Genomic DNA, 13,812 nt, shown 5'->3' with positions numbered 1-13,812 from the left:
AATATTTATAAAATTGAAACAAAAAAAAAAAAAAAAAAAAAAAAATATAAGTATATAATATTAATATAAAATTAATAAAAATGTATTTTTTGTTATTAAATATAATTTTTTTTATTTTTTTTAAATCAAGAAAATTTTATTTAATGAATGAAATAATTTGGTTTTTAGTGTTTCCCAGTTCAATAATTAAAATTATTACTTTTTATATAGGAAAAAAAAATTTCACTAAAAAAATATAAGTAGTTATATTCTTTATTTAAAATTAAAATATATCTTTATAAATTTTTTTTTATTTTAAATCATTTTTCGAATAATAACAAAGAATTATTTTCATGAATGAAAAAAATATATTTTTTTATTTTTTGAAAAAAAATTTTCCTTTGTTAATTTACTAAAAAATTTTTGTGTGACATATTATTTTAATATTTATTGAGAAACGAAAAAAGAAAACATTTAAAGACAATTATGTATAATATATTTTTTTTTTATTATTTTCATTTTTTTATATTTATAAAAAAAAATAGCAAATGTCAAAAATTAATCTAAAATATTATTATAATTTAAAAATGTCTGTTATTATGTTATATAAGATCTATCTAATAATATAATAAAGGTGTTAAACATTATATAAAACAATATATGGTACTATATTTTTTTTTTATTTTAACATTATGTTGCAAAATTTAGATAATTTTTTAATTTTAAGCTTCTAAATTAATAATTAAAAGTTTAACTTATTTGTAAATATTATAACACCTAATTTAATTTTATGTGTTATATCAAAATATTTAATAATAGAACAATTCTTACATTAAGTTTAATATATTAATTTTATTTATAAAGAAAAGAAAAAACTTTTAAAAAAGTTTTTAAAAATTTGTATATAAAGACGGATGAATGTTATATAAAGGAGGTTTTCTTATAAATTATAATACACTACCCATTTTATGATAAAAAAAAAAAAAAAAAAAATATATATTAATTGTAAAATGCACTAAAACAGCAATTATATATAATTGAAAGAAAAAATAAATTTTCAAAGTAATTTATGTATAATTATTATTTTAAATACGTCTTAAGGTTATGATGCATTTTAATAAATTTCCAATTCAAAAAAAATATTAATTTTCGATCATTTTATATATACATATATATATATAATTTTATTATTTTATCTCCAATAATATTATGCGTTTGAATTAAATATTTTATTGCAGTTTGTGTTATATTATTTCTTTATTATTTATTCATTTATTTTTTTTTTTTTAATCTATGATTTTTATTTCTTTGTTAAAATATTTGTCTTATTAAAATTTTAAGATCTTTTTTTTTGTTATAAAAAATAAATTTAATTTTATGTAAAAAACAAATGTTCTTTTATTATACTTTTTATTTTAATATAAATAATGCTGCAGCTTTAAAAAAAAAAATTAAAAGAAAAGCAAATTTTATATATATTTTTTAAAAGAAATTTTTAGTACTATGAAAAAAAAAAAAAAAAAAGTAATAAAATAATATAGAATATTTTTATATTACACTTGCATGCTTCATTAATAAAGAAATATAAATATTACCTTGATAAAAAAATTTTGAATTTTTAAAATATACAAGGAAGCAAAACATAACATTATAAAATAAAATAAAGAAAAAAATGTAAAACGATGGAATAATAACAAAATAAAAATATTTATTTTTAAAAGAAGTAATTAAAAAAAATTACACTTATAGCAATTAGAAATAAGAAAAGTAAAATATTAAACTAAAATATTAGAATAATTAAAATTAAAAAATTAAAAGCTATAACTATTCAAAAAAGAAAAAGCTTGAAATAATTAAAAAAGGAAAAATGTAGAATAATAAAAAATAAAAATGTAGAACATTAAAGTATTAAAAATATTGAATAATTATATTATTATATACATTAATAAAGCAAAAAAAGGGAAAATAATAAAATAAGAAAGAACCAAATATCTTTTATTCTAAAAAAAAGCATAGTAATATATCATTAATAAATTCTTTATTATAAAAGAATTACTTTTCATTATGAAAAGATACATATAAGAAAAGCCTAAATTACAATTTTTCAAATTTTATAAATACTAAAAAAAACATGTTTGAAGTTCTTTTAATATAAAATGAGCATACCTAAAAGAATAATTAAAGTAACTTGTTTATGTATTATTCCTTTTGTTTCTTTCCTTTGTATAATGAAATAGTATTCGATGAATATCAAAAAGATATATTATAAAAATATTTTATTATGAACTTTCAATATAACTTCATGTAAGTATATTGTTAATTTATTAATTTTTATTAGATAAAAATAGAATGATATGTCTTTAATATATTTTTATTTTATTTCTAATAAGGAAAAATATGCATTAAAAAGATGTATTGAAGATATAACTTTTTTTTTTTTTTTTATATTTTCATTGTACTTGTAAAAATTTCTATAAAAATTTAGGTAATTTATAATATTGAATAAGAAAAAACATAATAAAATGGTTCGCATGAACTGTTAATACATTTAATTATAAAAATTTATAAAAGCAAGAAATATTTTTTACTTACATTTTTTATTTCTGTATTTTTAATTCTTTTACGTCTGAAATATTTTTACTGTATAATTGCATGTAAACTAGAATCTATTATTTAAAAAAGAAAAATATAATTTATATAGTAATGGAAAAATCTTATTAATAATTACAACAAAATAAATTTAAAATTAAGAAAAATATCATAAATAAAAATATTTCTTTAGTGCACATTATTTTATGTTGCATAATACTCAATTTTTTTTTTATTTCTTGTCAAATTGATTAAATAGAAATCTGAAATACTTTCAAGTTAATATTTTATGATTATTAAATTTATTATATTATATAAAAAAAGAAGAAAATTTCAATCACTTTAATTTTATTAAGTACAATTTTAAAATATTTTTCTTTGCATATAAGAAACGTATATATATTTTCATGTGCATTTTAAAATAAAATATAAAGCTTATAGATTAAAAATATATAAGAGCAATACGTTATCTTTTTTTTTTTTTTTTTTTTTTTTTTTTTTTTTTTATACGTATGTATAGTGAGATTATTTTTTTTCTTGAAATATTTTATATTTTCATTTTTTTTTCATATGCCAGTATATGTTATTAAATTTTAAAACATACATAAAAAAATAGTACTTTTTTATGAATATGATTTTTTTTTAATAAAAAGTAATAATAATAAATTGACACTGCCAATTGTTAAAATGGAAAAAAAATTATATAATAAATGAGAGATATATAATTAGATAAATTTAAAATTTTTTTTTTTTTTTTTTAATGCTTAAAGTCTTTTCTCCTACTTGTTATATATGGAAACATAAAATTTTTTTATTTTATTTTATTTATTTCTTTTTCTTTTTTTTTGCAATGATACTTCACAAAAATATATCACTTTAAGCATGTTTCTGTTTTAAGTGTTATATAATAATATATATAAATATAAATATATATATATAAATATATATATATATATATATATATATATATATATATATATATATATATATATATATATATATATACATATATATGTATGCATATGTAAATACTTATATATTTTTAAAAATTATTTTTATTATACCTTTTTAATTTTTTTTTTTCTTCAATGATAACATTGTGCGAATTAATGCTTACTATTACACCGTCAAAAATAAAATTGCAAAATTAAACAAAAATACAATTTATATAATTATACTAATATATTTAAAGAAAAAATAATTGCATTTAAAATATATATATATATATAATTATATTATAAATAATTTATAAGAATAAATGATTTATGCAAAAAAATTTTTTTATATTATATAAATGTACATATACGTATACATTTTTAATATTATATATTTGAAAATTTTTTATGCATTACTTATAAACTATAAAAAAAATACATATAATATAAAAAAACAGTTACATAGAATTTTTAGAAGTTTTTTTAAGAAATTACATGAATTGTTAAAAATATAACAATAAATTTTAAATAAAATGTTAAATGCCAAAGTTGTGTAATTTTATATTAACATATACATAAATATAAACTTATTTTTTCTTCATTTTTGCCTTTTTTACATATATGTATATATATAACTTTTGATTAACATATATAAAATATGAAATTTATTATTGCCCCCATTCTTTTTTTTTTTTTTCTTTTTGATAATTTTAATTTTGTTACATTAAATATTAGTTTTGAATAACATATATATTAAAAAAAATGAACTTTAAAAAAAACAAAAAAAAAAAAATTATGTAAAAATTATAAAATAAAAGAAATTTATTTATACTAATAAATAAATTATGTAAAATTTGTGTAAACATGTAAAAATTGTAACTTTATTAACATTATTTATATATTTTTTTTTTTTTTATTGAAATATGTCTTTATATAATATTAAAATTTTTTCCATATATATTTTAAATTAAGAAAAAAAAAAATATATTGTTAATATATTTTACATATGAGATTAAAATATTTATATAATTTTTTATATTAATTTTCGTGTGTTGTAAATTTATATATATATATATATTTTTGAAAAATTTAAATTATATAATAATTTTACATTATTTTTTAAGAAAATTTTTCTTACAGTTGTATGGACATGTATAAATTTACTTTTTATATCAAAATTTATTTACATATATACATCTTTATTTTGAAATAAAATATTTCTTAAAATTATTTTTGATTTTATTATATATTTTTTTCCATTATTATGAAAATTACTTTGAGAAAATTAAAATAAAGAAAAGAAGAAAATAAATAAAATAGTTAAGAACTCATATGTTCTGTATTTTTATTTGAATTTTTATTTTAGTGCAAATTATTAATAGAAAGGGAAGAAAAAAAAAAGATATATATAACTAGTGGCAGTTGTATTTTTTCTTAAATTGAGTAATTATATTATTAAAATAAAAAAAAAAGTAAATAAAAATAGAAAAAAAAAAAATTATCAAAAAAAGAAGTTTTTTAAATGAAGTTACTGTTCAAATGAGTAAAATAAATGGATCAAAAATTGATGACATAAATAAAAGTGAGAAACAAATGAATTCATTTAACAATCAGTTACTTGGTGAAGAAAATTATAAAGTAAGCAAATAAAATGAAAAGCAAAAATGAGATATATATATATATGTATATATATATATATATGTATCAAAAAAATAAAAGAATTTATGATATAAGAAAAAATAACGTAAAATAAAGAAGTTATATGTGCTTTACTGATATATATGAAAAATATAATTTATGTAAGAATGTATATACATAAATATATGTATTTTTATAATTATTTTTCTTTTTTTTTTTTTTTTTTAGATGAATAAAGGATTTAATATATCTAATTATAATCTAGATTTAATCAAATGTTTACAAGATGAATCAGGAATATATTTTATATTAGATCCATCTAAGGCCATAAACGAAAAAAAAAATTCAGAAGTATATGATATTTTTGTACCTGAGAATAGTGATGGAGTTACCTTGCATGTTCAAAAAGTTAATGATGAATATAAATGTATAGGTGTTAGTATTACTAAAAAAGGAATAGATATAAACACAGGAACAAGAATTTTTAACACAAAGATAGCCGATTGGTTAGAACAACTATTTCATTTTAATAAAACGTTAGCTTGTAATAATTCTGCTAACAATGCATCCAATAATAATAGCAAATTGAAAAGAGTTAACAGTAGTAACTCTATTATGAGCAGTAATAATAACAATTCCTCAAATTCTGTTGTTAATAATAATAAAAATACTAACAATACTTTAAATTCTATCAATAATAATAATAATATTAGCAATACTAATAGTAATAATAATAATATCAATAATAATAGCAATAATAATAATAATCATAATAATAATAATAACAATCAAAATAATTATAATAACAATCAAAATAATAATAATAATAATATGAATACTAATACTAATACTACTACGACTACTGCTAATAATAATAATGATAATGATAATGATAATAATAATAATAATAATGATAATAATAATAATAATAATGATAATAATGATAATAATACTGCTAATAATAATAATGATAATGATAATAATAATAATAATAATTATAATGATAATAATAATAATAATAATACTACTACTACTACTACTACTACTGCTAATAATAATAATGATAATGATAATAATAATAATGATAATAATAATAATGATAATAATAATAATAACAATCAAAATAATAATAATAATGTAAGCAATGGAAGTAATTTAACAAATAACAAATTTAATAATTACAATAATATAAAGCATACGTCACCTGGTGTACATCAATCATCAGTTTCTAATATACCTAAAAATTCTAAAAATAATTATGATAATTTTCAAAATAATGAAAATTATAATTCTGTTATTTGCAATAAAAAAGCTAACAAAACTGCAAATCAACAAAATTGTAATTTAAATCATTCAAATAGCACCAATAACATAATGTCTCATACTGTTGCTGCTGCAAATTTAAATTCTCAATCGAAAGATCAAACGCATCAGCATATTCAACAAATTCAGCATGCAAAGCAAATGAGATTACATCAATTGAATAACTCGCATTCCCATAAACCTCATTTATTGTCCTACCATAATGTAAATTATGATGATAAAAATAATAATAAATTATATAATAATATAAATTCAAATAATTTAAATAACAAAAATGTGTCCAATGGAAATTCTACAGCACCACAGGTATCTTCTACATCAAATAATGAAATGATAAAGAATAATAAATTAGGTTGCGCAAATAGACAAAAAAATATAAATCATCACATACATAATCATGCACATAATGATATCTTTAATTCTCAAAATTCTCATCAAAATAATCATATATATAATCATAAATCACAACAACAATCTTATAATGAAAATTATGGATATAGGCCAACATTATTTAATTTGTTAGAAGTATTAGCTAACCACAATATAACAACTCCTGATCAACGTGTGTGTATAAGAGGTATAGTCACAGACTTTCTAAATAATGAATTGCCGCATGGAAAAATATATGCATATATTGGTGCAGTTGTAGGTCATGATATTTTACATGATATAATAAGAAAATTAGAAAAAGATCCTAATAGAAATATAGTTCCAGATGCTTCAGGATTAGCTCGAATAGAAGCAGCATTTGGATTAAGTAAATCTTCTTATGATTTCATGAATAGTAATTCAAATAATTCTAGTGTAAATAATATTTCTAATGTGTTATTTAATCATCGTAATTTAAGTAGCAATATTTTAAATAATCATATTTATTCTAGTATATTATCAAATGTTGCTACTAATAATATGAATAATAATCATGCTCTAAATAATGATCGTTTAAATATAGAAAATGAGAAATTGTTAAATAGTAAAACATCCAATGATATAAATAATTTATTGAAATATACAAAAAATGAAAAATATTCCGTTTCTTGTAATAATTTTTTAAATTTAAATAAAAAAAATAATCAGAATATTAATAATATGTTAAATTTAAGATGTGATAATGTTTTTAATAATAATAATAAAAATAACAATAATTTTACTCCTCATGATTATATATGTGCAACTAGAAATTTAAATATGCAATGTTCCAACAAAAATAATTTTTCTGATGATGAAGAGGAGTTAATGAAAGCAATTAAAAAAAATATAGAGACTTACAAAATGAATAATATTAAAAATATATTGATATCATCTGTTTTTGGTAGAATTAAATGGTTAAAAATTATGAATGAGTCACCTCATGCATACTTATATGGACATAGTATAGTAAAATTTGGTAATAAATTATATATGTTTGGTGGCTCAAATAATAAAAATAAAAAGGTTCCTTTTAATCACACTTTAACATTTAGTTTAATATACTACAATTATAAATTACTTCCATTAGGTGGTAATTATCCTGAAGAAAGAGATGGTCACACTACTCATTTAATTTCTTTGAAAAACGGATTATCTATATTTTTATTTGGAGGAAGTAATGAAAATATATATTATAATGATATATATATTTTAGATATGGAAACTCGTAAATGGTCTTTAAGAGAAGTAAAAGGCAAATTGCCATTACCAAGAGATCAGCATTCTTCTCTTGTTTATCCAGCCAAAAGTGAGCATTTAAGAGGAGAAAAATCTAATCTAACTGAAGGAGTAATCATATTTGGTGGAAAATGCTTGTATAATAATAGTATTATTAATTTAAATGATATGTGGATATTTTTGTTTCATCTAAATATATGGGTACGCATAAATTATTTAAGTGAAGAAACACCAATAGGTAGACATGGAATGAATCTAGTATGGTCTGATACTAATACTTTATGTTTGTTTGGTGGAGAATGTTATGATAATTCTAAAAACTTTAAAGAAAGAAAATTATTGGATGATATGTGGATATTTAAATTACATACCAATAAAAATTTTATTTCAAATAATTCTAATTTACGTGATGGAAACTCATGTAATCCAAGTGATATTATTCAAACAGATGTTTATAATAATCAATCTAGCAAAGCATGTTATCATAAGAATATCATTAATAATCCTAGTTCAAATGAACAAAATACTTTTGAAAATAACCATTCGACAAATGCTTTATGTAATAATAGTGCAGATGCTTATATTAGTGATAAAGAAACTTCTGATAATGAAAAAGATAAAAAATTCACGAAAAAAATAAGAGTAACAGGCGAATGGCAAAGAGAAGTATATGAAGGAAAAATAGGATGTAGATCTAATTATAGTAGTATTTTTATAACTCAAAGACATCAAGATTTTAAAGGAGCAGAACCAAAAACTATTGAAAGGTTAATGCTTTTATGTAGTGGAATAACATATGTTACTAAAGATAATAAAAAGAAAATTGTTTCGAGTGATGAAATATACGTTTACTTCTTTTCACAAAAAAGATGGTATTTATTAAAAGGAAAACTATATAATGAAGAATTAATATATAATGGAAGGCAAAGACATGTAGGTTGTTTTTTTGAATCAAAAAATGTTTTAGGTAGGGCAAATAAAAACCCAATTCCTTGCATATTTATACAAGGAGGTTTTAAGAAAAATTCAGTTTTTGGTGATGCATGGTTGTTATCACTTACAGGAGAAAATCCATTAAGAATTCATGAATATGATTCATCGAGGGAAAAAATTTCAACTACTCAAATGCCACTGTATTACTTTAGAGATACACATTCGATTAGTTTATTATATAGTTTTTGTACTTTACAGAAATGGTTATTTGGTGCATTTGCAAACTTGGTTGATAACTGTATTCAATCATCAAATCCAGCTGAAAATGTTTTTATTAAATATGAATTAACACCTGAGCATGATGGTATGTTATCTATTCAAGATGATGGAGAAGGTTTGGATTTTAATGCTATGAATAGAATATTAAGAATGTATGGTAATTATAGAAATTATGACAAAAATTTATTATATAATAATAACAATACTAGTGTAAAGAAGCATAATTTACCAAATAGTGATTTTGTCAACAATAAAGTAGATGAATTTAATGATGATCAAAGTGAAAAGGATTATAATTCTAATAAAAATGTAAACAGAAATTCATCAAGCGCAAAAAATAATTCCCAAGAATACAATAAAGAATCATTATTAGATGAAAATATAGAATCCTCTCAAAAACAAAAACAGAAAAATATAGATAATGAAAAACCTAAAGAAAAGCAAAATTATTATGAAGAAGAAATTGATGAAAGTGACAAAGAAAGAGAAAATGAAGAAGTACCTAAAAATAAAAAAAAAAAGAAAGAACAAGAAAACAATGTTGATTTGAAAAAGGAGATTGATGAAAATAGTACTACAACTAATATAAATAATAAAGGAGCTATAAATCTAAATGAAAAAAATAATCCATTGGATTATAATGAAATGAATAATAAAGGAGGAAATAGTAACAATGATGATTATGATTATAAAACACATGATGAAGATTCTTTTTATAATGAAAATGCAAATAATACATTTGATTTAAAATATGGTGTTGGTTTTAAAATGGCTTATGCAAGAATTTCATCTAGCTGTGCTATTATGTCTAGAACGGTTAATACTATAGGTATAGGGTTATTATCATTAGAATTAATGAATCATTGTGATGCTAAAGAATTAGCTACACCATTGTGTATGTGGAAATTACCTAACAAAGAATTAATAAATAGGAATATTGCAAATAAATCAGAACATAGACATCATCAGAAATTGTTAATGTCATACACCCCTTTTAATAGTCCCAGTTTATTAGCAGAACAAATTAATATTTTAGGAACATATAGTGGAACTAGATTATTATATTGGGATTTTAGGGACGATATGGATTTTATTGTATTTTGCTCCTCTAATAATAATATATATTTAAGTAGTTCCCCTTTAAGTTTAGAAGAAATTAAATATGGTAAGAAAAGAAAGAATATTACTAATGTCAGCAATAACAGTAATAAATATTCTTGTGTAGAAGATATAAAATTAAATAATAGAGATATTAAAAGAAAAGGTAATTTTGAAGATGAAAAAATGAAGAAAGCTAAAACAGAAAAGGATTCTTCTATTGGTAACAATAATAGAGACTATAAAAATAATCTCGTTAAAGAGGAAAAAGAAGATATTTATGTAACTGAAGAAAATACAAAAGAATATAATGGTAATAATAGCACTTATTCAAAAAATGATGATAATAATCAGGATGATTTAAATCTTGAAAATAACAATAATATTAATGATAATCAATCGAAAACTAATAAAAATAATGTAAAGAGAGAAAAAAAAATTAATACAAATTCTTGTGATGAAAATAAAAGTATTGAAAAAAATAATAATGTTCACAAGAATGATATTAAAAATGGTATATATAATAAGGCCAGAAATAACGATTATGATCCGTATCAATATTATAATAGTTCATTAAAAAAGTTAAATTTATTCGAATATAATGCTCATTTACATCCATCCATATCTAAAGAAAAATACAACATTAGCTCTATTTTTCCTTTATGGGATCATCCTAAAGATAGTATAGATTATTGCTTATCTACATATTTATATTGGCTCTATTTAAGAAGAAACACTAATATATTTTTGCAAAATACTCTTCTTATACCTACATGTATGAGAAACAATGATAAGAGTAATTTAAAAAAAAAAAAAAAAAAATCAAAAAAGGGGAAAAATAGAAAAAAATTAAAAAAAAAAAAAAATAATAATAATAATAGTGATTTTAATAAGAATATTATAAAAAATAGAAAGGAAAAAAATAACGAAAATATATCTTTCAATAAAGAAAGTGATAATCAATATCATTTAAAAGAGGAAGCTACAGAAGAAAACAAAGATGATAGAGATAATAATAATACTACTAACTTTGAATCCAATGAAAATGTAAACAAATTTAATATTCCAATAAAAAACGAAATAGAAGAAGACTCAAAAAATGAAGATATTGAGAAAAACAATGATAAGTACGAAAAAAGAAAAAAACAGAAAACAAATGACATGAATATTGATAACATTCAAAATGAAGAGAATGAAAATGAAGATAAAAATGAGAATGAACAAGATCAAATAGAAAAAAAAAAATTACAAGAAGCGTTAGAATATGGAATAAAACAAGAAAAAAAAGAAGGAAATGAAGTGCATAAAAAAGAAATGGAAATAAAAAAAGAAAAAGATAGACATTTAAAAGAAGATGAAGATGAAGAAGATGATGACGTTGATAATGAAGAAGATGATGACGACGATGATGATGATGATGATGATGATAATGACGATGATGATGATGATGATGATGACGATGATGACGAAGAGGAGGAAGAAGATGATATTGATGGTGATCAAGAGGAAGAAAAAGAAGAACAAAAAGAATCAGGATTACAAAAAACCGAAAAAGATGAAAATGATGGCCATAATGTTAAGGAAGAGTATGATAATGAAAATACTGAAGGAAAAAAGATAAAAAAAATAAAAGATAATGATAATGAAATAAAGGAAGAAAATGAAAAAAAAGCAAAAAAGAAACTTGAAAAAAATGAGAATTATGTAAACAAAAAAGGAAACATGTATAACAATGATATAAAAAATGAAGAAAATGAAAAAGTAAAAAAAGAAAACTATGTCAATTTATATATGGAAAATTTAAAAATAAAAGATGAGTATTATATAAATAATACTAGTAAATACACATTATATAGTTTTCTAAAAAGAAAATTGTATAAACAAGTAGAATTTCATTATTTATTTACACCATCAGATTACGAATACGGTTCTTTTATTATGATGGGATTTTTAAATGATAACGACAATACATTAATAGAAGTAAAAAGAGTTTGTGAAGCTGGTATTTTACTATATTATAAAAACAGATTAATAAAAAGATTAGATGCACCATTTATTGATTCTGCTTATAACTTATCTTTATCTAAATATCCTCCTAATCCATCTCTTTATGAAGGAAATTTATATAAATATGCTCTCACAGTTATTGTTAATGTGCCTAATTGGTTAAAACCATCTATAAGTAAACAGGAATTTATACATGAAAATAATTACGCTTTTCTTGTTTTCAAAAAAAAATTAATTTCCTTAATTAAGTATTATCTTAATATCTGTCAGGATAATCTAAAATTAAAAAAATGGAAAGAATCAAGAGATTTAAAATTAAAAAACTATCTTGAAAAAGTTCAATATAAACTAAGAAAATCAAAAAATGAATCAGAAAATGAATATGAAAAAGCATACAAAATTGTATATAATGATAAAGATAAAATAAGAAAAGAAGATATTGAAAAAGAAGAAGAATTAGAAAGAGAGGAAAATAGACAAATAGTTAAAGAAATTGAAAAAGCTCAAGAAGAAAAGAGGCAAAGAGAAAGTGAAATAGCCATTAATAAACAAAAAGGTAATTATAATAATTTAGAAGAGGAAGAAGATGAAAGTGAAGAGTATACAAAACCCATGAGAAAAAGAGAAAAACAAAAAAAAGAAAATGATGAAGATGAAGAAGAAAAAGATGGAGAACATGTTGAAAAAGGAAATAATGGACACAACGATGATGAGATCAAAAAGGAAGATAATGAACTAGAAGAAGAAGAAGAAGAGGAAGATGAAGATGAACCAGAAGACGATAATGAGCAAGACGATGAGGGAAAAGAAGATGAACAAGAGGAATATGATGAAGAAAAAGAGCAAGAAAAAATAAGGAAAAAGCAAATGAATGAGCAAGCAGATGAAGAAGAAGATGAAGATGATGCAGATGATGATGATGATGAACAAGAAGAAGATGAACAAAAAGATGAAGGTCATGACAATGATGGTGATGATGATGATCAAGATGAACGTGATGATGATGAACAAGAAGATGAAGATCAGAATGAACAAAATAATGAAGAACTAAATAAATCCATAGAAGAGAATTATCCTGATAGATGGAAGCAGTGAAAAAAGGAAAAAATAAAATAACTAAAAAAAAATATAAAATTTAAAATGAAGATTAAGTGAAAACATATGGTAGTAAAAATAGAAAAAAAAAGTAACAAAAAAAAAAAAAAATAAAATAATAAAAAAATGAAATAAAATAAAATAAAATGGTATTCATAAAAAAAAAAGATAACCAAATGAAATATGATGAAATGAAAAGTATTGATCATCTTCATAGAAAATAACTAAAAACAAAAAAAATAGATAAAGTCGAGAAAAAGAAACAGTATACAAAAGGGAAATTATTGAG

At 19.6% G+C, this 13,812-nt stretch overlaps 1 protein-coding gene across 1 annotated transcript; it reads left to right on the top strand.

Moving 5' to 3' along the window:
- Nucleotides 1-5,042: 5,042 nt before the first annotated feature.
- Nucleotides 5,043-13,523, top strand: PGAL8A_00227500 (conserved Plasmodium protein, unknown function; the record flags this gene model as incomplete). The annotated part of the gene is made up of 2 exons (XM_028670996.1): nucleotides 5,043-5,141; nucleotides 5,370-13,523. 2 exons carry the CDS (start codon nucleotides 5,043-5,045, stop codon nucleotides 13,521-13,523), a joined length of 8,253 nt encoding a protein of 2,750 aa, XP_028527693.1.
- Between the last annotated feature and the right edge of the window lie 289 nt (nucleotides 13,524-13,812).

Source organism: Plasmodium gallinaceum (genome assembly GCF_900005855.1).
Source record: "Plasmodium gallinaceum strain 8A genome assembly, contig: PGAL8A_v1_76, whole genome shotgun sequence".
Taxonomy (NCBI): Eukaryota; Apicomplexa; class Aconoidasida; order Haemosporida; family Plasmodiidae; genus Plasmodium; species Plasmodium gallinaceum.
Note: the sequence above shows the minus strand (reverse complement) of the source record. Positions and strands in the feature narration are given on the sequence as shown.